General features: G+C 35.3%; 6 protein-coding genes across 6 annotated transcripts; 3 read left to right on the top strand and 3 right to left on the bottom strand.

The window, feature by feature from the left end:
* LOC109357057 lies at positions 382–1,374 on the top strand. Its single transcript, XM_019600762.1, has 2 exons — positions 382–545; positions 899–1,374. Exons 1-2 carry the CDS (start codon positions 447–449, stop codon positions 1,094–1,096), a joined length of 297 nt encoding a protein of 98 aa, XP_019456307.1. The 5' UTR covers positions 382–446; the 3' UTR covers positions 1,097–1,374.
* On the bottom strand, positions 2,850–5,877 carry LOC109357054 (endoglucanase 11-like). Its single transcript, XM_019600759.1, has 5 exons — positions 4,963–5,877; positions 4,647–4,859; positions 4,318–4,518; positions 3,907–4,161; positions 2,850–3,703 (listed from the first exon to the last, which is right to left on the bottom strand). Exons 1-5 carry the CDS (start codon positions 5,200–5,202, stop codon positions 3,059–3,061), a joined length of 1,554 nt encoding a protein of 517 aa, XP_019456304.1. The 5' UTR covers positions 5,203–5,877; the 3' UTR covers positions 2,850–3,058.
* Positions 6,006–7,728, bottom strand: LOC109357056 (small ubiquitin-related modifier 1-like). The gene is made up of 3 exons (XM_019600761.1): positions 7,466–7,728; positions 6,442–6,591; positions 6,006–6,358 (listed from the first exon to the last, which is right to left on the bottom strand). Exons 1-3 carry the CDS (start codon positions 7,547–7,549, stop codon positions 6,266–6,268), a joined length of 327 nt encoding a protein of 108 aa, XP_019456306.1. The 5' UTR covers positions 7,550–7,728; the 3' UTR covers positions 6,006–6,265.
* LOC109357055 (ethylene-responsive transcription factor 3) lies at positions 9,998–11,099 on the top strand. The gene has a single exon (XM_019600760.1). The coding sequence runs from the start codon at positions 10,320–10,322 to the stop codon at positions 10,956–10,958; it is 639 nt and encodes a 212-aa protein (XP_019456305.1). The 5' UTR covers positions 9,998–10,319; the 3' UTR covers positions 10,959–11,099.
* Positions 15,278–19,202, top strand: LOC109357003 (65-kDa microtubule-associated protein 1-like). The gene is made up of 10 exons (XM_019600678.1): positions 15,278–15,395; positions 15,658–15,757; positions 15,851–16,054; positions 16,403–16,657; positions 16,779–16,994; positions 17,227–17,382; positions 17,465–17,776; positions 18,147–18,234; positions 18,371–18,519; positions 18,709–19,202. Exons 1-10 carry the CDS (start codon positions 15,337–15,339, stop codon positions 19,009–19,011), a joined length of 1,842 nt encoding a protein of 613 aa, XP_019456223.1. The 5' UTR covers positions 15,278–15,336; the 3' UTR covers positions 19,012–19,202.
* On the bottom strand, positions 19,959–24,319 carry LOC109357004 (serine/threonine-protein phosphatase PP-X isozyme 2). Its single transcript, XM_019600679.1, has 8 exons — positions 24,111–24,319; positions 23,861–24,013; positions 22,969–23,031; positions 22,747–22,832; positions 22,055–22,130; positions 21,702–21,970; positions 21,548–21,626; positions 19,959–20,490 (listed from the first exon to the last, which is right to left on the bottom strand). Exons 1-8 carry the CDS (start codon positions 24,249–24,251, stop codon positions 20,440–20,442), a joined length of 918 nt encoding a protein of 305 aa, XP_019456224.1. The 5' UTR covers positions 24,252–24,319; the 3' UTR covers positions 19,959–20,439.

Consider the following 24,474-nt stretch of genomic DNA (forward strand, 5'->3'; position numbering starts at 1 on the left):
GTCTTGGGCTTGGTCTTGGGCTTGGACCTTGGCATTACAAAATTGACACAAGTAAATCATTCATCGTTGATTTAGTAATAATTATTAACTCTAATATAAAAGTAATACAAATTAATGATTAATATATATTAACAGTTTAAAAAAAACTTTACATTATTAATACATAGATTTTAAACTTACATACTAAATTAAATGTTTTATTTATTAGACATAGATGATAGGTAGATTGAGCATAAAAGAGCAATTCACTTTATTGGATAAGCATCTAGAAGGTGTAAGAAATGACAATGCATGCATATCCGAAATTTGAAAGCATGTGCAATGTGGATTACGTGAAGTGTCAGATTGAAACAGCCGCACAACACTTAGTCTATATAACTTGTTTCTTTAGAGACACTATTCCCCATTACACTATATTTTTACCTAACTACTCTCTGTGAAACATAATGGCTGGTGCACAATTCATCACTCTTCTTCATGCCACTTCAAGATCTTCTTTGGTAAAGCCAATTAGTAATAGATCACCCTTCTACAACCCCATTAAGGTATCCTCTCTTTTTTTCAGATTTTATTTATGTACCAATAATTTTATTAACTAGCTAATTTCATTGAGATATATACATGCTGTGGAATTTTTTTATCTTGTATTAGAATGACATATTCAGGAAAATAAAAATGGGAGCTACCAAATGTGTGGTTTTACATGATGTGGTGGATATAATTTTGTCCCAAGATTAAGTGGATCAAAACCCTGAAACAAAGTAAAGTTTTGTGGTTGTTGTTGAACTTGAAACTGAAATCAACACAAATTGGTTTACTCTATGAATAATCAAAAAAGGATGATTTTTTTTTTGTCTTTACCAAATGGAACTGCTGACATTGAATCATGCAAAATCAGAATTATGGACAAGCAATGAATGGAAACCGTGGGCGTAGTTGGATAGAAGAGAGGGCACCTTCCACAGCTGAAGAATTTCAGAGAGTTGCAGATGAGAAGAAGGCCAAGAAAGCTCAACAAGGAGTAGTGGCAACCAAAACTGTTGGTGCAGAAGATGCTACTGTTGCTGACACTAAGAGGTTCAGCAAGGAAGGGTGATTAGGAACATCATGTTTGAACATATGAAATATATATGTTTATGTTTATGTGTATGTTCAGCCAGAATAAGGTTAGGTTGTCTTATTTTCCAAGGGCTTTTGTTCTCAGTGTTGTTGCAGCATTATTAGAAATCAAATAATTGAAGAAAGCTTCTATGTGTTTAGTTAGTAGTGATATATTATTAGGTTGGATCATTGTACCTTAAAACTATTGTGAATCACTCTTGGCTCATACATATGCAACTCATTATGTGTTTGTGAGATTCAACTCCATCTTAATTCTGGTTAATTTATACATTGGCTGTGAAATTTGAAAATTTGATATCCTATGTAGTCAATTAGATTAAACAAAAAAGTGTATGAAGTAGCACATAAGTTTTTTCACCCTATAATTTTTATTAGTATTTTATAATGAGAGTGTAAAAAACAAAAGAATGTTGAGTGGAGTCTTGAGACTTTGTTCTTTAGATCATTTATATGTGTTGTATCATTCATGTGTATGTGTTACATTGCTGGAGGGCATTAATAAAACAACCAAACACATCATAGAGGAATCTAAAAATTTGTATTTAGTGTGGTTAGCTTTTGTTGGTGTGCCAAAAGGAGGAGAATTTGTGGCCACTGAATCACTTCTATACCCCTTTCAGAAGCACTGTAGCTATGTTCTTATCCAAACTCAATTGTAGGTATCAATAATTCAATATCAACATCCATTCAACCAGTGCTGTGGACCAAATTCAGGCCCAAGCCTTTACTACTCACGGAAAACAATAACATAAATTAAACTCATTTTATTCCTATATTTATTCTACTCCTAGATTCATATAAGTTCGGTTGATAAAGTTTTTATTTCCTTAAATCTATTCAGTGTTTAATATATGTCTTATTTTCCTTATTTCAAAAAAAAATTCATTTTAAAATATATTATAAAATATATTTGTCAAACACTGAGTGAATTTAAAGAGATAAATTATTTCTTGATATGTTTTCGGTTTTTGTCCGGTGAATGGATGGGTTGACAAGTCATGAGGGAATTATGTTGGTGAAAATAGAATGAAAGTAAAATGAAGTATAAAGTCACAATGCAAGAAAAACAAATGAATTGCATCCCTAAAGTAGTGTATATATCTTATAAACTGTTTGGGCTTGGGCCTGGCAAAAGAAGGCAGTTATATATAATAGGTCCATGTGTGACAACCCATTCAAGTATTGATTAAATCCATACACTTAGTTATATAGATAAAACCCTTACAAAAAATGAAGATAAAGATACTAAATAGAAAAATGAAGGAATATAAATAAACTATGAGACTTGTCCTGAACCATCACCAATTGCATTTATAGTTTCATGACTTTCTTATAGGTATTTTTTCATTGGATCGGGATATGAAAGGGGACGGGAATTGAGAGAGGTGATCTCTCCATTTTGAGGAGTTGACACGCAGCACGGTGGCACTAAATCCTGCTTGATTGTCGTTTTGGGTTCCATTTCCATGTGGCTCATTTGAACCCATTCCTCCGCAAATCCTGTGAAAAGAAACAAGTGCTTTTGGCTCATAGTACTGCATTGCAACCGTAATTAAAGGGATTTGAGTTGGATCTTATAATAACCAGAATTGTGGACAAAAAAGATCCCATCAATCCCGTCAACTTTAACAACTCTTCAGTCTTTTTAGATTTGAGAGATCTTGGACACCATTCCTTCTTGTAATATAATTTTTATGACGTTGAAACTACACTAAATTAGTAAATTTTCACACTTTAATATTTGATATTTGTGATAAAAAAACAAATACACTTGTAAAATGTCCTAGTGAAGAGGATAGTTTCCTCTTTCGTTACAATTACTAGACTAAGTATATATAACTGCTACAATTCACTATTCCACCTAGTATCTGGATATATCTTCTTACTATAGATTAGGGTATAGAGTAGTAGAAGTAGTAGTAGTAAAAGATCCCAATTAGGTTGAAGCAATAAAGGGTGGTGTAGGAGATCCATGCAACCTAGCAAAAACACCTACCAATGGTGCAGTATTGTATGTGCAAGCCTCTGTCTGAATGTAATTGTTCCTCTCATCTTTAAACTTGTCTTTCCTATCTGGTCCACCAACTAAAGCTCCACTCAGTACATTAGGGTTAGGATCTACACGTCCATACCAGTTATCATAACCCTGAGTGCACCCAATAAAACCTTCATTCTCTCTATATGATTCAATGGATGCACCCCTATGGTGCACCCTAAGCACGAAACTGAGACCATGACCTACCATGTAGCTCATGCCCATTGGATTAGAACCCAAGATGTAGTCAACCTGTGATTTTGCAAAGGCTAAGAGATCATTGGGACCCACGTTCCCTTTTGGGCAATGAAGGTTTTCATGTGTGGCTTGAAGCTGATCTGAGTAGAGTGTGACAAGAAACGATGCTGTTGCAACGTATTGCATGTTGTTCCATTCACGGATGTATAGTAACCCTCCTGGGGTGCGTTGTACGTTAGTGGAGCTGTTTTGGTTGAGGTTGAGACACGCGCAGAGGTAGTGCTCAGCTTTTGAACGATACTGTTTGAGAATGGCTTCGTGTTTCTTGTGCTTTTCTTCCATTAGGAGCTACATTACAAGTAACATTTTTGCATTAAAAAACTTCCCTAATATCAATGGTTTTGAACTTTTGTTATATATTTTTGTTGTACACCTAAGAAAGTAATCCAATATTAATGATAAAGTGCTTACAAGGAAAAGAAGATTAAGGAACAAAAGTAGAATTTATCCTTTAATTGGAATGTGTGTGAAAGAGAGAAAGAGAGGTTTACCATGGAAGCAATGACTTGAACACCTACATACTTAACATCCCAACTAAATTCAGTCATGGCCCAAGTGGTCCCACCAAATTCAAAACCCTTGTCCACCAAATACTTCAAATATTCCTCCTTTTTGGTGGCCCTATAAAGCCAAATAGCTGCCCAAAGCAACTCATCCATGTACCCACTAACTGAACCATAATACCCTTTAGCCACTCCAACACTCTCATCATACTTGCCCTTGTACTTGTCACCAAACTCGAATAACTACAAACACCAAAGTAAGCATCCCTATTAAGTATAAAATTTGTCACAGCCAACTACCCATAGTCAAATTAAATAAATAATCAAATCTATGTAATGTAAATAACAGTGCTGTTGTTAAGTTGTTAGCATCTAATTAACTAGTACTAACCAAAATACCTGTAGTGCATGATGCAACAGTAGTTGAGAGTAATGTGGGTTTGTTCTCCTAAACAAAATGGATGCTGCTGCCAATGCGGCCGCAGTCTCACCGGCAACATCCGAGCCAGGGTTGTTTGCATCAACCTTATAAGCCCGCCGCGATGTAGTCATGTCCTCCGGCCGCTGCCAACAGTAGTGATCAGTGTCCCCGTCACCCACCTGAACATTATATTGCCAATTGTTACACAAGCTATATATATAGTACTATGCATTATAAAATGAAAATCTTTATACTATCGTTTTTAATTGCAGTGTTTTTATATGGGAATTTAGTGTGAAGTGAATACCTGTACCCAGAGAACATTAGGGTGTGTATGGGCCTTGATGAAATAATCAGTACCCCACTTGATAGCCTCAAGAGCGTGAGCGTACTCGCCAGCGGCGCTGATTTGTTCACCGTATTCTATGACAGCCCATGAAAGCATGGTTATGGTGAATGCCATGGGTAGACCAAATTTGACATTGTCCCCTGCATCATAGTACCCTCCAACCAAGTCCACCTACGTTACCAAAAACAACAACAATCAATGAATAAATGAAGACAATTGTACCCAAAAAAATACAACATAGTTTTGGTATATAATGTAATATGATGTGATATACCCCTTGTTCAAGGCCATCAGTGAGACCAGAATGATGACGCCAAGTGACCCTTTGGTTGTAGGGTAAGCGACCTGAACGCTGTGACTCAAAGTAGAGAAGACTCTGAGACAAGGCTTTGCCGTAATTGGAGTTGGAGTCACAAAAAGTGAAGAGGGAGATTGTGATGAAAGAAAGTAAAGCAAAGCATTGTGTGAAAAGAGAACTCATATTGTTGTTGTTTTCAACTTTGTCTTTCTTCATTTCTCCATTCCTCTCAGTCTCACCTTGTGTTTCTCTTTATATGATGTGTTTCATATAGGGTCACTAGGTTGAGATCGTGGCACATATTGGTTGGCTACTCCACTTCGTGTTGTATGAAACAAGTTCAAATAGATAAATACAATGTTAATTCAACGGCTATATAATTAATGTAATATTTGAAACATAAATATAACCGTAGATAAATTTCTAATCCACAATGGAGCCAACTACTAACTAGCTTTAGTTTAATCAAATGAACGCAAAACTGTAAAGATGAAAGTAAAAACAACCGAATTAACTGATTATTGTCAATGAACCCACCCAATTAATAATTGTAGTATTTCATTGCTTGGCTTTTAAGAATTAAGAAAGAACTACATAGAGTATTTAGATGTTGACGAAATTAGCTCATTTAATTGATATTGGTAAAGGGTATGGTGCCATAACAAGTGGCCACAAGGATCTTCTTTGGAATGATACCATTCATCGGATACTAATTGTGTAAAATGCCAATTTCTAATCCACCATGATCATATTTACAATGTCACTCCCAAGAATCGAACCCTCAATTTTGGAAATCTAATACATCAACACCTTGTTGGTTTATTAAACATATTTAATTTAGTAGTTGAAATTAACTTATTAAAAATTAATGAAAAATAGTAATAAAGTAATGACATTAGACACTCCCTATTCTCTCTTCAACCAAGTCCGGCGCTTAGTATTATGTGCCTATTCAATGGTTCACGTATCTAAATGGGTTCAAATTTCAATCCCTTGGTGCCTTAACCACAAAAGTGGCATGCTCCACAAAGATCACATTCTTATGGAAGCAGCTTAAAAATACAATAAGCCACACATATCATAGATTACATGCTAAAAGTTAGAGGAAGATTGTAGATTAAGCACCTCGAACATAGGTTATGAACTTTCTTTCACAAGTAGAAATCGAAATTCACTCACTCATGGACAAAGTAAGAGTTGAGCATAGCAAGCCCAGCCACAATGGCTGTATAATATAATAGTAGTTGAAAGGAGATGCATCTTAGGCATCACCCCCTAATTAAACTAATTCAGATTTGATGACCAAGGCCACCACAGCACCTCCTGTCTGGTGAAGCATGGCATCAATTTCATCCCCGTCCTCCATTTCCAGCTGCAATATTACTATTTTAGTCAGAAATATGAATATAGTTAAAGAATATCAAAATTCTGAACACCAAATAGCGAAATACAAACCTCATCAGGAGTCTGCTCTGCTCGGAGGCGACGACCATCAAACAGAAAAGCAATGGAGTTAAAATCCACTGACTGTCGGTCACAGTAAGCATTCATAAGCTTTTTCAGTGGAGTGCTTCTCTTGATCCTGAAGAAAACTTCATTCCCATCCTGCAACATCAAAGCCCAGATTAGCATATTAACTCACATTTATTTCATATCTCAAATTTTACGATGCCACCCCAAAATTTTGACCAAGAAAAGATGTTATCAGAATGACGGCGCAAAACAAAACAAAACAAAAAGAAGTACACTGAATATCTAATTGAGGACAAGTAGTTAGTAGTAAGTAGTTAGTTAGTAGAGTTTCAAAGATAAGGTTTCATGAAATAAGGATAAGATAAAGATCTTAGTGGCCATTCTAGGTGGAGTTTGAGGGTTTGGAGGACAAACAACACAAATCTTAATACACACAGAATCACCATGAATACATACAATTAGGCTAATATACATATAATCCCATATTCCCAAGCAACAATAAGCTAGAGATGGCAATTAAATCATTTAATCCATGAAATCAATCCCTATCTCTATCCAATAATCATGAAGCCAACGCAACCTGATCGGCTTCGGGGCAAATCGGGTTAACAGATCAAGTGTGATTATGAGCACCTAAGAATTAACTTGTATAATAAACATTAGAACAAACAAAACATAAAACAACACTTGAAGAACTCTTGTACAAATTAGGTAATAAGATAAAATCACATAAAGTTCCTCATGCAGGATGTTCAAAGAATTTCAATTTTGTTTACTATAACAAAATTCACAGCAAAATTTGTTATTATCCCCTTAGACCTTATCTCCTGCAATAATTAATTAACTTCAGAATCAATATTGAATAATAATCAATTAAAATAAAAACTTCACTTTAAGCTGCATGTACACTCATTCAAGCAACAAGTTAAACCTTGATCAAACCCAAAGAATAACTAAAACTAAAAAAAGTTGATACAAAATTAGAAAGGCCATAGAAAGTACGAACCTGACCCTTGACCTTAAGGTTGATGTGTGCGCCACCCTGATCGGTTGGTTTCTTATCTTCTTCGTTCACTACGCCCGATGACATGTTTTGTTGTTCGATTCAACCACCACCAACAACCTCCGTTCTCTGCCGTGCCACGCTGGCTCATTCACCGTTTCTCAGCTACTTAGGTTAAATAATAAATACAACACCAATAATAAAGGTCCCTGACGTCAGCGCACTAATCAATGGACGGTTCAGATTTTAATATCCAAATATCTGTTTCACTTCATACCTTTCTTTAACGGGCCTTCAAGCCCAATCAATAATAACCTTCAATTTTGGGTCAATTTCTCCTAAGTTTTAATAAAAAGTAGTTTAAAACATATGCATTGTAGGTGTAAAGTTTTTACATAATATCATCATTGATTTGTATTACTTTTGTTTGAAAATCGATAATGAGTAACATTTAAATGGTGGATAATATGTTAATAGGGTAAAAAACATTTACGCTATCAGTACATATTAATCTTTTTATTAGGTGTATTGGGTATATAAATTGAATGGCGGGATGATTAATACTTTCACTTTATATTCTTTCATAAATCATTAATTTCTAAATATCTTTTAAGTGTTTTTCAATCCTACTTGAGTTAATTAAGTTTTGTTGTTGAAGAACCACATTTATGACTTTTTATTCTCATTCTATTGTAAGTCCACAATGTCACTCCTTATTTAAAAAAACACCTATAATAATGATTGCATTTTTTAGAGGTGTCCTACTCTTTTTTAAAGGTGGTGAGGAGTGTATCAAAGATGAAATGAGATATTAGGATTTGTTATTGTTAAAAAGAGTGATATATTTTGATTTGTAGTTATATTAGTTTGGTGGGGGAATAGCAATATTATTACGTGAGTTTTTTTTCGTTTCCCATATTTATCATCGCACTTGAGGCAATTTGGTCCGAGTCGGAACATTCATAAATATGTAGGGCTAACTTTTTTAACGGACATTTTTTCCATCTATAAGACTCGAACCTAGATTCTTACTTCACGAGAATCAAACATGTACCAAAGTTCGTTGGTAATATTATTACTTGGGTTGGGTGCGTTGGATGGGACCAACCGACCAAGATAGATAGATAAGGGAATGGAAAATGAGCGGGTGAATCATTTTCCCGCGCATTAGATAATAATAAAAAAAGAGAAAGGCGTGTCAGAGAGAGTCAGAGTCTGTGGGAGAGAATAATGTGAGGGTTTTGCTGCAAATGGTGGAATAGGATCACATATTCTTAATGATATCTCATTCCCGATTTTGCTTTAACAAAAATGCAAATTCTTGTTATTAATTTTTTATTTATTCATATAATAATATTTAATTAATCACGACAAAGAATGAAACATTGTTAGGGTAAGTGATTTATGTTTCACATGTTTGGCCTTTTCTTCTTATTGCTTCACTCCTACCCTTACATTTTTTTGATGTAAGGACACCATGTATCTAAATTGTTACATTACAAAAATCAACCTAGTTAACTCTAACGAAAGATTAAAACAAACTACCTCATTTTTGTTTGGATCTAATTCATCATCGAGTTAATTTTCCATTTGAGCAATAGTCATATATAGGAACTCAACCACATGATTGATTTTCAATTCTTTACCCAAAAACCAATGTAGACCAAATCAAAAACTCAATACATTCGACTTTCAACTAGACCCAAGTGCACCAATTCAAGAATATCATGAAAATACAATAACAAAAGAGAGGATTATCTTAAGATATTGCACAAATGATTATCTAATGAGAGAAATTGGCATGGTTATTTTGAAGAGGATTGGGACATACATAGAATAGAATGGGGTAAGTTTTGCATTATTGAATTGAACCCAGGTTCAAGCAGATTTTGGAGCAATATGAGAAAACTAAATTTAGATATTTGGTCATGCTCCATCCATTTTCCATTTAATTTTCTCCTCTCCTCATTCATTTTATAAGACTTTCCTTAGATGAAGAAAGACAAAAGAAAATAGGCACGACTCTCATAGATTTGGATTGGATTAGCCCAAAATAATAACTATGCCATATCTTGGTCATAAAATATTGAAGCATATATCTCAAAATATTAATACAAAAATCTTAGACTTTATCATATAAATCATTGGATGAACAACTAGATGGAAGTGGAATTATTTTGTGATCATATCCAAATACAGATAGGTAACAACATAACTTATTTTTATATGTTCCCATAAGTTCAAAATTTTGTTCTCTTTTCACTATCATATCCTTTTGTGAAAACTGTTAAAAATACTTCTAAATGGAAATATATTTTTATTATAATATCTGTTAACATAATGTCTCCCATTACAAAAATGATAGGAGAATATATTTGAATTTTGAAGGAAAAAGTGAGAGGATAAAGAAAGGAAGTGGTGGGTTTGAGAAGGAAGGTAAAGAAATGAAGAGAGAGAAGAGAAAATAAAAAAATAGAAAGAAATGGAATGAGCCACAAAGAAGAAGAAAGGTTTACACACTTGACATCTTTTTATATATATTAAGTATATGTTGTTTGTGTGAAGCAGAGAAGAAGAAGAAGAAGATGAAGGTGATTATGTTGCTCCAATCTCTCTTTATCCCTTCATTTTTATCCTCTCATTCTTCTCACTAATATCAATCTCTCTCTGTTCCAACACCACACTTTTTCTGACTCTATCTCTCTCTCTTCCCACATCTTCAAACTTCAAACTTCAAATTGCATGCTTCCAAAATGTTTCTCTGACTTCAAAGACTAAATCTTTCCCTCAATTCTCGATCTGGGTCTCTCTCTTTTTTCCATTTCCCTTTTTCTATAATTTTATTTTCAAACTGATCATGAGGAAGAGAGCGGTGGCGGCTACGGCGGCGATGGAAATGGTACATCCTGTGGAGCCACGTTACCGTGGCGTGAGAAAGAGACCGTGGGGGAGATTTGCAGCGGAGATCAGAGATCCAATGAAGAAATCAAGGGTATGGCTTGGAACATTCGATTCCGCTGAAGAAGCAGCGCGTGCATACGACGCGGCTGCTGTAACCCTTCGTGGTCCAAAAGCCAAAACCAACTTCCCTATTAACCCTTCACCCTTTTATCACCACCACGCCACCGATCCCTACTTCGACCACCACCGTTACTACGCCACCGCCAACAACGGTGCTGGGTTTAATGACCATGTTGTTATTAACCCTCAGAGACCGACCTGTAGCGGTATGAGCAGCAACGTTGAGTCCTTCAGCGGCCCTCGTCATTCATCCGCCGTGGCTGCGCCTCCGGCGACGGTGGCGACACGAAGGTATCCTCGTACTCCGCCGTTAGTGCCTGAAGATTGCCACAGTGACTGCGACTCGTCGTCGTCGGTTGTTGATGATGGAGACGACATCGCTTCGTCGTCGTTTAAAGTGCCGTTACCGTTTGATCTTAATGTGATGCCGTTAGATGTTGATGATGATCTTCACTGCACCGCTCTTTGTCTCTGATGTAATGATTTTTCATTTTTGTTATTTTTATTTTAACTTTTGTTACCACGCGGAAAAAATCGAAATGATTATTATCAGATGTAAGATTGGAAATATGATATTATGATCTTTAATTCTGTGAGAGTAAGATTCTATAATGTCTCATAAATATTTTTAAGTGTTAAGATAAGAACAAAAAAAGTGGAGAAAATTGTGATCTGTTTGATGAAAGATGCATTGTTGTGGGTTTGCATTGTCATAGATCCTCTTCATTCTGTTTAGTGTTGTTCTAAACATAGATTTAGTTCTTATTCTATTTTGTTTGGTTTTATTAATTTTAGTTTCTTTTGCCTATGCTTAATTTGCACCGTTTCAGTATAAGTAACACCTTTACTCCAATTAATTAGTTTCTTTTGCCTACTAGAACAACGGATGACTTTGTTCAAATGTTTGATTCTCGGGAACAACATTTGTTGGAAGGGTAGTCACGCATGGGAGATACCGTAAAGAAAGCTTGTATGGTAAGTGATGTAGAGGGTGTGATAATTGTGGAACACAAGAAGATAGTACTATACTAAAGTTTGAATTGGTATGGTGGGGAATTCATATTTTGAATGTGAATGATTAGATAGTGAGAAATGGTTTCCTTTTGATGATGTTGTAAGTTGTGGCGTGTAAGAAAGGAATCAATTCATTTCAACTTTTGATGATTAATAGTTGTTAAAGCTGACTTTGTTACAAGTTTGAATGCACAAAACTTTGTTCACTTTGTTCTCCTGTTATACTGGTGGCTTGTCTTTGAACGTGGATGACAAAATCCAAAGAAAGGAAAGTGGTATGAGATGGTGTTTGGCATGTAGTAGAGATTTAAGTTTCCTTATATTTTCCTACCCCACTCACGGGAATCATTACTTGTTCTTGTGTAACATTAACAAGGGTAGGCCATCAAGTTTCATAGAATGTCAACGCAGCAACCAAGGCTAACATATAACCAAACTAACTGTGTTTGAACTGACGTTTCACTGGCATGCACCTTTGCAAGATTAGGCCGACCGATACAATGAGGTAAATGATGTGAGACTTATTCAGACATTTATCCATGAAAGAAAGAAATAAGAGTATGTATCCATTAGACATATTGGGACAATATTGGTTATTAGATTCAGAGTTGGAAGTTGAACGATGGACTTAGTGGTAGAATATCTCTTTTTAGATTTTGTCTCTCAACAAAGTTACTTCTTTTTATAAAAGAGATAGTGTTATGGGGAACCTTGAACCATGAACCTAACTCCTTTTTCTAGCTTAGAGCGAAATAGGTGTGGGCTTGTCCACACAGACTTATCTACACGCTTCCACTAGGATTAGAGCATTAAATGGGATGACTTGGACCACATCTTAATTCTCAACATTCAACCATTCATTTTTCACTGATATATTTTGCTATTAAATCTTTCAACTAATCATTCTACCTACAATACATTGACATATATCACAAAGAGATACTTTATTTATTAGTAATTGGTTTACAAGTGACATATATCACTTTTTTGTAATATAAAGATTATTAGGAGAATTTAGTATGAAGATATAACAATACTTTCCTTCCATTGTTGTCTTAAATCTAAATTTGGAATAAAGATCCTCTCCATAGTGGAAGAACATTAGTAGATTTAACATAGGATAAATGTGAAGAATGGAGTTGATGCAAGCGGCTGAGTTTGTGTTCCACATACATATTATCTCCAATATGCATTTATAAATATCATCCACCATTTATGATTTTGTGTTAATTACTTAATTATGCTTCACTGTTGCTTTAAGTTTTACTACAAACTTATTTTAGTTTTAGAACAATAACACCCTATCACAAAATTAATATACTTCAATTTTAACTAAAATCAAGTCAAAATTCATTAAATATAGTGAGATTGACTATGATAATATGATTGAATTGAGCTGATAGTATGTAATTGAAGGAGCAAATTGAGGATTTAGTTATAGAATTATATATATAGCAAATCTGAGAAGAAACATAAATGGGCTTTATGATGTGTGGTATTAAGCCCAACTATGTTAGTTCCATTTAGCCCAAATCAAAATACATTTTCTAGAATAACATGGCACTAACCCTCTAAGTATAAGCAATGAAATCAAAGTCAAAATTCAAACATTGGCACATTCTTGTTCCTGTTGACAAAGGTTGAAAGCAAATCACAAATGAACAACCCAATTCAAGAGCCATCATGTTTGCACGTTTTTGTTTAAGAGAATGAAGTATCATGACATGTGTCATGTTTCATCATTTTTTATAAAAATATTTATAAAAAATAAACAAAATAGTATACATGTCACATTTATACTGACTTGAGAAAATAAATTATATACATTATTCTCTTTTGTTTAATGTATACTATCTTGTTTTATATTGGTACTTCTAGTTAGTACTGTATATTATATGACAATGCCACCCAATTTACTAATCATTACTACTACGTAACGCAAGATACCTGGCCCCAAATACCCATAGGATAAAAACCTTTAATCTCGTGATTTTGCATGAGAAAGAATGTAGACGAAGTCAACCACAATTAAATAAAAGTAATATCAAATATGAATCAAATAATCTCATATTGGATGCAATCCTATCCTGTTCGAAGACTTGTTTCGCCGCTTTCTCATGACTGAAGACTCGAACGGTGAGAGAGATATAAAATCTGCGATCAATGGAGTTCGATTCCATCCATATACCTACTTGCTCTAAACACCACCAAACAATCTATCAGGAGTAATTAACAATATTGCAGCTAGTTCTCAAGTGCAGCCATCACCCTCATCAAGGAATTGGTTTTCTCCAAAGTCAGCAAAAAATGTAAGGATTTTGTTACTGTCAAATGATTTTTTTAGATGTGGATTATTCTTCTGTTCTGCTGGAAAACATACTGAATATTCATTTCGAGTTATTAACTAACAACAGGCTTGATCTGCATTGCTTATCTTTATTATTGCGTTCTGGTTTTGTTGTGTCATCATGATCTCGAAAAGTATACACATTTAGCATACTGTGTTTTAACTTTTAAATACGAGCAAAGATACACATTTAGCTCCCTCACTGATTTCAATTCTTTGCATACTGCAGACAAATAGCGAGTTTGATGCCAAACCAATGGTTATGGTTATGGTGTTGGGTCAGTACTCAAGTGGTAAAACAACATTTATCAATCATCTTCTTAAAACTAGTTATCTAGGCAAGTTATTCTCTTTTCCCCAAACCTGGGAGTGTATGTTGCTAGGTTATGACATACCTAATCTCTTGAACAATTTTAGGAATCCCTATGAATAAGTTTGTGAGTTAGTGATATAAGTAGCTCATTATTAGAGTCAGATATTTGTTGCATACCATTGTATATGAGATCCTTTATAGTTTACATGATGTGGTGCCCATGGAATTTTATTATTCATTATGCCTTCATAAGCATGTGCTTATATAAAATTCACTGCTAATAAGAGTGTGGATTGGTTGAAGATGTTGTCAAACAATATATAAGAATGTGCTCAATATGTATAAACTGAATTTCCATTAGAATAGAGAATTTATGTTCAATTAAATACAGTTTTTTCACTTACTTGGAGAAAATCTTCATTGACTGTCACCTTTGGTGATTGTGGTTTTGGGGTAACAATGCAAGTTCTGACACAACATGTGCCTACAGTCTCTCTGTATTTCCAAGTTCCAACAACCAAGTGCAGGTTGCAAAACTTCTCTCATATCATCAACATCATCATATTTTTTCTCCCTAAAATTAAGTCAAAAAGTTTATTATCTCTACATGTAAAAATGCTGAGAAACTTGTCATGCAGATATTTATTATCTCTACATCACCTCACTCTTAGAGTTTGTTTAAGAGTTGAATTTTAGAGGAAAATGAATAAAAAGATAAAGACTTATTTATGAAATACATTTGTACAATAACTCATAAGTCTTTCATTTTCTTTCGTTCACCTCTAAAATTCAACTTCTAAACGAGCAGTAAATTCGGGAGAACTTGATAGTTCCATAAGCCATGCAGCGTGACACGAAGCAGTGGGTGATAGCAAATAAGGTGACACTAAAGTAATAATTGAGTAATGAGACAGGAAGTGAATGTGGGTCCCATAGTCCTTTCATTTTACTTTTTTCTTTCTATCTTTGGTTTCTCTCTCTTTCTCTCTTTCTCTCTCTGCACCTTCTTTCTATTATTCTATTGTACACTCAATCACTCAATCATCATCTTCTGCTTCTGCTTCAGATCTGAAACAACAACTAAGCCTCACTCATTCAGTAAGCAAAACTATTATTCTCTTTCTTCCTCAATGTGCTGCTTCTTTTAATCTTCTTCTTCTTCTTCCTACTTATTATAGCATGTTATATAGCCTTCATCTACTTCACCATTCATTCAAATTTTGCACCTTTAGAATTGGGTCTGTGCCATTTCCTCAATTTGATTTCATTTTTATATGATCCTCTGTGTAATGGGTTCACTCAGCATACCTTGTATATGAATGACTCAAGTCTGATTATGATTCCAGTTTTGCTTCGAAAATACCTTATTTGAATTCAGTGGTTACCAACAATGGTTTTTGAGTTTACATTCACTGTGCTTTTTTCATTTCCACTTTACTCACTTGATTTGGTGGAACCAGAAAGCACTTCCAATTCCAATTTTTTGTTATTGTGGTGCAGGCTAGGACTAGGTTGGGTTATAAACTCAATGGCAGTGACAGAATCTCAAAATCCTCTTGTTGGAGAAAATAGCTGTGGTTCCTTGTTAAAGAAGCTCCAGGTAACTAGCTTCATTCACACTTTTCATATGTGTTATTGAACCTATGCATGTTCTACAAGAATAGTACTTCAAGGTTATCTTTATTCTATGTAGCAAATATGGGATGAGGTTGGTGAAAGTGAGGAGCAACGAGACCAGATGCTTCTTCAGTTAGAGCAAGAGTGTTTGGATGTTTACAAGAGAAAGGTTATGCATGCTGCAAAGTCAAGGGCAGAGCTACTTCAAGCCTTGTCTGATGCCAATGTTGAACTCTCTAGTCTTCTATCAGCTCTTGGAGAAAAGAGCTTTGCTGAAATTGTTAGTAAATGCTTAACTATATCGGGTGTTTCAAGTTGCAGTTGCGATTGTGGTCATTGCGACCATTTCGGTGTGAATTATTTTATGGTTAAAAAAAATATTTTTTAATTTGATGCGACCAAAATGCAATCCGATACAGCCACATAATTATGATTCGGTATGATGCGATTGCGGTGGTTATCATAACTGTAATATTGCGCATGCATCATGTGATGCAGTCCACTATTAGAATCACAAACTATATCCTTATATTACCAACACATTGTAACTTAAAATGTAGCTTTGTAATGCATTGAAATATGAAAGTGGCAAACTGATTTTCGATGCATATTTTTTTTGTTCTGTCAGCCTGAAAACACTTGTGGAACTATCAAGGAACAGCTTGCAGCTATAGCACCTATACTTGAAGAGTTATGGCAACAAAAGGAAGAAAGAATAAGGGAGTTCTCAGATGTACAGTCACAGATCCAAAAAATATGTGGCGAGATAGCCGGGAACTTGAACCTCAGTGATGATGCTCCAACTGAAGTTGATGAGTCTGACCTGTCCCTGAAGAAGCTAGATGAATATCAATCCGAGCTCCAAGAACTTCAAAAAGAAAAGGTAATCATGCTATACTATTCAATAATGTATCAGTTAGTCAGAACTTCGGAAACTCCATTTTATATTATTGGCTTAAAAGTACATTGAGAGTTTTGTTTCATTGGTTTGTTGGGCTGGGCAGAGTGAGAGGTTGCACAAGGTTCTTGAATTTGTGAGTACTGTGCATGATCTATGTGCTGTCCTTGGTTTGGACTTCTTCAGTACCGTAACCGAGGTTCATCCAAGCCTAAATGATACTACTGGTGTTCAATCCAAAAGCATAAGCAATGGCACCCTAGATAGGCTGGCTAAGACGGTATTAACACTGAAAGAAGATAAAAAGCAGAGGCTGCACAAGGTAGTGCATTAATAACACTGTTTTAAATCCTTAATTTTTATTTTATACTATTTCTAACAAGTGTATATGCTTTCAAAAGTTAGTAACTCCGGCAAGTCGTGGTTTTTGTCTTGAAAAATCTTTGTGTATGTTTTCAAGCCAACTCAGAAGTGATATAACATGGTCTCCTCATTTGTGCTTGACTTTTAATCTATGATATAATTCTTTCACATTAACCTGTTATCCCTTGCAGCTCCAAGAATTAGCATCTCAGTTAATTGATCTGTGGAATCTAATGGATACCCATCCAGAGGAAAGGAAACTATTTGACCATGTTACCTGTAATATGTCAGCTTCTGTAGATGAAGTCACTGTTCCTGGGGCCCTTGCTTTGGATCTCATTGAACAGGTAGTGAAGACCTTCTGAAGTTTACAGATTTGGGCTCCAAAAATGGTTATAACTGATTATTTTCCTGTTCTTTGTTACGAAGGCTGAAGTGGAAGTTGATCGGCTTGATCAGCTGAAAGCCAGCAGGATGAAGGAAATTGCTTTCAAGAAGCAAACAGAACTTGAAGAGATATTTGCTTGTGTTCATGTAGAAATAAATCCAGAAGCTTCCCGAGAGAAGATTATGGCACTGATTGATTCTGGAAACATTGAACCAGCTGAATTACTGGCTGACATGGACAACCAGATAGTAAATGCAAAAGAAGAAGCTTTAAGCCGAAAAGATATATTGGACAAGGTTGAGAAATGGATGTCAGCATGTGAAGAAGAGAGTTGGCTTGAAGACTATAATCGGGTACTTATAATCTTCCTTCTGCATTCTATCTGTGTGGTTGGGTGTGCACAACTTTTGTTAGAGAGGTGGAGTAGGACTAGTGTGACCAGGATATTTATATTGTTAACAAAAGTTATAATCCCTTAACCAGAAATCAACTGATTTTTGGTTTTAAATTACCTTGCTTTTGGAGTAGCACTGTAATCTGAGTTTTCTGTTTAAGTAATTCACTTTTTTGATAAGATAATTCAAATGTGTTTTGCCCAGTTTCCATGTAGGTAAGTGCATGAATTTTCGCTTTAGATTTGATGCAAATTGGGGTCATATGCAGTTTTACATAATCTCCCTGAGTTGGATAACTATTTTACCCGGATACAACTTTGTAAAACAGGATGAAAACAGATATAATGTAAGCAGAGGTGCACACCTAAACCTCAAGCGTGCAGAGAAAGCTCGGATACTAGTCAACAAAATTCCAGGTATTTGAGTGAGACTAGAACCACCATCAGATACTGTTATTATTAATCCCATATGGCATCAACTGTCAGTGTAAGTAAACCAAAATGTTCCACATTATAGGAATGATTGGTTTTGTTTATTTTGGTGGAAATGCAGCTTTAGTTGATACGTTGGTTGCGAAAACTCGTACATGGGAAGAAGATCATGGCATGTCATTCACCTACGATGGCGTTCCTCTCCTTGCTATGTTGGATGAATATGCTTTGCTACGACTTGAACGGGAAGAGGAAAAGCGAAGGATGAGGGTAAGTTTCATTTATGAGATGTTCAGGATGATTGATTTTCAGACTAACTTGAGCATTAATAAAGCTATCAGCTTTACCTTATATTTAGCATTTATGATATGTTTCATTTCTGTTCCTATTATATTTGTTACATTTACATACACTAATAGTGAGAGGCCTTATATAAGGAATAAACCTTGCATCATGTAGGACCAGAAGAAGTATCATGAGCTGCAAAACACAGAACAGGAAACTGTCTTTGGTTCAAGACCGAGTCCTGCTAGGTCAGTTAGTGCCAAGAAGGTGGCAGGGCCTCGCGCTAATGGAGGCGCCAATGGTACTCCTAATAGACGGTTGTCGCTCAACGCTCATCAAAATGGAAGCAAGTCCACAGTGAAAGAAGGAAAAAAGGATAATGTTAAAACAACTGCTCCCGTGAATTATGTGATGATATCAAAAGAAGATGATGCTTCTCATGTTTCTTGTACTGAACCAATCCCGGCATCACCCTAATGACAAGTTGAGCACCATAATTTCATATTTATATATCTCTTGGGAGGCATGGATGATCATCTACCTAGAGGGTTGATCATCTACCATAATTTCATGTTCAGACCTTACTTGCCTTTCTTGTATGAATGAATTTGAGGGTGTGTTTGGATTTATGGTAAGAGTCAATGGAGTGGAATTGCCCTGAAAGTATATCATTTTTGTTGTTTAAATTTAGATGGAATGAATACCATGAGAAACCAGCAAATGAGAGGAATTTTTTTGAGTACCACCCAGGGTATCCCCTCACCTTTTTTGGGTAAGGAACTAATCCCTTTCGGAGTTCGTGGTTGCCCCTCCCAACAAGTGTCGCTCCTAGGAATCGAACCCTCAACCTTGGGGATACAATGGGGCCTTACACCACTAGACCAACGCCTCAAGAGAGACCAATAAGTTTTCTTTGTTAGATTGTTCTTCTGCCTCTTGTGACATGTGGAATGATAAAGACCAGGTAATTGAATAGGTTGTCAAATGCTTGGTGGGAAAAGCAAAATAAAATCCTTTGCACTATAACCTCTCATCATCCATGCACTATTTTACTTTTAGTTTGCAATAGTTCTAGGAACTAACTTCTACTCTGTAATCTCCATTTGCATTCAGCTTCAGGGTGTTGCAGCCGGTTGAAAATATTGATGCTCATATTCACACTCCTTATTAACCAATTATAGTTTTTTAGAATGAAAAAAACTTGATAGGAAGTAGGGGATAGACTATTGAAAATTCATTTTTAGATAATCCCTTGATACATACAAGGATGAAAAAAGGGATGAACATTGCACACATCTCATGGTCCCATATTTGCTTTCCTTTGTGGTTTTAAAGAATACATCATTGGGATGTTCTATGCATTTGTACCTTCAAGCATTGAGATTTTCTTTTCACAATGAACCTTCAAATTCAAGCAATGCAAGATTCTAGAACCAACCACTAAGTGTAAAATTTGAGCAATAGTACATTTACACACTAAATAAACTGAAGATCGTAATTTTTTATGGCCCAAAAGGCTAATCAAAACTGCAGTGAATTCTTCCCAAGGATTATAATAATGTTCTCTCCCAATATTCTCTGATTCAATCTAATCAAATCCTTCCTAACCAGGTTTTCATATATGCAAATGTCATTTCCCCTCTAAACCCGCTGTTCATCACAGCTTCCGAATGAACAAAGGTGAGAACCATATATTGCAAATCACAGACTAATTCACACAACATTGCTATAATACTAAAGATGGACGAAGCAGGCAGATAAGGCGAGCAGGTATGCAGAACTACTGCCTCAGGAACTGATAAATCATTAAACTGTCTTTCACTAATTCCTCTATCGTTGTCACCTTGATGCACTCTCCCATTCACCAATTCAAGCATTTAAATCATAGAAACAAGGAAATCAACTTCATAGGAAGTAATCTGGTGCTGGTTTCTTGACAGGTGCCCCTCTTGATTCCTGCGGTTTCATTGAAATTAGAAATTTTGAAAAGCAATTTAGAAAATTTAACATAATCCGTAGTATCATCATAGGGAAGCAAATAAAATGGAACATCAATTGTTTGCTTCAACGTACACATATATAAGGTAGGCTAAAAAACAATAATTATAATAGCACTGCTTTATTACAACTGACATCAAAGATGACAGTAGCCAAAGTATTGCACATCGGTCATCTCAGTCCATGAATAAAAAAAGAGGCTTCATAAAGCTCTTTCGAGTCAGCCAAACCCGAAGGAGTGTAGGCCAAGTAACAATTCGATTACCAGAATCCAATAAAGATATGGCATCTGGCAAATTAAATTGGGTAGCTTATAGACGAGGCCAAGAACCCTTTGATACGGCTAAATAATCTATGACCCGAGAACTTCGTGGTGAATCATATACCTCTCAACTGAGTATGTTGTAGTTATGTCAACGCTTGGTAATAAGTGAGGCCCATTGGATCGATAATATAAGAAAAACGTATAACCCCTTTCTACATCTTCACTCTTGCCATGCAATGAGTAGATTGTTGAGAACCTTTGGAATGACTCACTGGAGAGGATTCCAAGGGGCGAGGGAAAAGGCATTGATACAGTTACCACCTGAGAATCATGCTAACAGGTGGTGATTCGTGAGCCCAATATGTAACTGTATCACATGCCAGACGAATGACCTAGACACACATATGAAAGGGAATCATTGCATATAAAGGATAGAGGCAGTCTACATCAATACAAGGTTCTAATTATCTACTAACACTCGTTTCACTCAAAAGCACACCCACGTCGGACAGGAAGTTCAACAAGTTCCGGCAGGGCAACTTCGGCATCCTGTAGCTTTGACAGAACATACTTCACCCGAGGACATACTAGTGTGACATTCTTCATCGCATAAATCAATGGATTTCACACAAACGGACACTGAGGTCCATTGCTACTATTTAGGGAAACCAGAATCCTTGTAGGCTTGTAGCTTAATATATGTGCTGGCTTTATAATTGTAATCAATATAAAGTGGTATTGCCTACAAACCTGTGGAGCAGCATCGAACACCCGAAACTGCTTATTAAGATTTCCATCCAACTCCAGAATTGCAGCTACATTACCGCACCTGTAACAAAAATGAAAATCTATTAAGCTGGAAATATCTGTACAAACAAAAACAGACATTTCAAACAAAACATACCTGTAGCAGTAATTTGGAGCTGACCAGACAGTAACTATCTGGTTATTGAACATCCACTTATATCCTTCCATCACCAACTGGTGAGCACGACATATATAGTCAATATTATTGGAGTGATTAAAAGAAGTAACAACAATGCCACCAAATAAGAAACCAGCACCACGGGGACTCAGACCCCATCCATCCACAATATCTTCAGGATCTGACCATAAGAGGTCACACATAGCACCATCATGAGGTACTTCTTGCTTCCGGTCAATAGTTCGTATCTGGGATATAAATAATAGATAATTTATATAATACTACTAATGTACAATACTTTAGAGATAAAATAATAAGGGTAGATTTCCAACCTGATCCAACGTTGAAATGGCAGGAGAAAGACCACCATGAACACTGAAAACCTTGTTTTCAATTAGGGCAGACAAGCTGCAGGGTGTAGCCATTTAGTGGAAGGAGTAAGTTAAATAGCTAAATCTGAAAATGCAATTAGGTTGTCTTATAAGCAACTTGATACATAAAATTTTCCCAGTTTTGGTTATTTCTACTTGTTTATTGGACAAGGCTGCCAAAATAACCAATCCATGGTTTTTGGGATCATCCACCACCCTAAACCCTTTCCCCTTTAAAATGCACAAAGACAAGCTACATGAAGTATCCTTCTAGTTTTACTTCAATCAAGTAAAAAGCATCAATTGTATAATTTCTTCAAGCATTAACTTGATGGTTGAATGTCAAATAACAAAAAAAAAGTCCAGAGATGTTCCCAAACAAAGGAACTTCAGTTTTGCAAATTATCCAAGAGCACTCCTTAAAGAAAACCCATTCCATTGAAAAACAATACACAACATGACATGGAGAAGCAATTTGCAGTAAAACAGACCGTTCAGGAATGTTTTTCAATTTTATAACAAATCAAGCATTGATCTCTTGTGTAGAAGTAACTCATATACGCAAGACTCGAATCAAGTAATGTTTATTTTGCTTTATGTCACCCAAAACATATATACATGCATAAAATATTTTGATCTAGCAGAACATGTACCTTAAATAGTCGAATATATCAGTACAGTATCTCCAAACATTGGCTGAACCATATTTTCGGAGGCACTCGTCATAGAATCCATATACCTGTCCAGTGATGGATATTGAATAAGTACTACAAGTAAAAAATGATGAGGAACATTCCAGTGTTTTCTATACACATTTTTCATGATGCTTAGTTTAAAAGATTTATTTCTTTGTCCGCTTCAACTAATAGACAAACCTGTGTGATCTGACGGCTTTCATGATTCCCCCTAATGAGTGTTATCCGATCTGGGTACCTCACCTGATTGTATGTCATTGATTAATTACAAAAATAATGAACAAACTGAAACAAACACCATAAATAACACGAGAATTTGATTAGTTCAGCATCAAACAGAACATAGTTGTCAAAGTCACAATGCCTTTTTCTTTTGCTATTATTTTTCTCTTCTTCGATAGAAGTAAAAAGGAGAAGGACCAGGTAACCTCCTAAAAAAAATAAGAAAATAACATACTCAAAATAACACAACAATCCCTTTGCATAATAGACAAAGAACTCCGCTAAAAAACCATGAGCAGACACCCCACGAAGAGGCTATGAATAAAATTCTGTGAGAAAAAGTAGAAGGGAGAAACTGCTGAATAAAATTACTATCATCAGTTCACTCCAACCACAAAACAACAGCCAAAAGAGCAAAATTCCAAAGTACTTTATTCTCCCTTTTCACCATGAAAACCTCAATAACAGATTAATAAAACACCTCAAAAAAGCCTCCTTTGGCATATTTTGAAATTTGATTAATGATATCATCCAACACAAAGACTTGCAGAAATTATTCCAACAACAGTAAGTTGCACTTCCAAACAGTAATCCTAAAATTTCACTCAAACTATATTCACCAACCACTAACCCTTCATCTTAGAGGGTAATAAGACCACATTTCAATGAGAATCATTGAGCATACTGAATGGATAGGATAACTACAAATTTAACCAAAAATAAACATATAAAAATTACAATATTCTAAAAAATCACTATTGAAGATGCCTATAACTACAAATTTGATGAGAAACAACAAAACATTATCATAGAAAAAACAAAAAATAATAATAATAATAATAATAATTACCTTAAGAGCAAGGAGAAGCAAAAAAGTTTCAACAGAGTAATATCCTCTATCAACAAAATCCCCAATGAATAAATAATTAGTTTTGGGGCAATCACCTCCAACTTTGAAAAGCTCTTTCATATCATAAAATTGACCATGTATATCTCCGCAAATCTAATTCAAATAATGAAAAAGAATGGTAATTAGAACGTAAATGAAGTATGAAAAAGGAAACCCTTATTATTGGGAAAAAAAGAAGAGAGAGAGAAACCGTGACGGGAGCATCGACCCTTTGAACGTTACTCTCTTCGACAAGAATTTCAATAGCTTTGAGACAAAGTGATTTTACTTCTGATTCTTTCAATGCTTCACACTTCTTCAGTTGCTCTATTTGCCTATCTAGCTCTGACATCTTCTTCTTCTTCTTCTTCTTCTTCTTCTTCTCTCTCTCTCTCTCTCTCTCTCTCTAACACTATAAACAAAACTATTATAAATAACTTGTGTTTGTGTTTGTGTTCTGTCACTTCTTCCTTTATTTTCCATATTACCCTTAATCTCAACTTATATTTTTTAATTCAAAACATTTAATATGTTATATAGACTAGAATTTAAATTAATAAAATATATTAAAATTA

This window comes from Lupinus angustifolius, chromosome LG09, assembly GCF_001865875.1.
Source record: "Lupinus angustifolius cultivar Tanjil chromosome LG09, LupAngTanjil_v1.0, whole genome shotgun sequence".
Classification (NCBI taxonomy): Eukaryota; Viridiplantae; Streptophyta; class Magnoliopsida; order Fabales; family Fabaceae; genus Lupinus; species Lupinus angustifolius.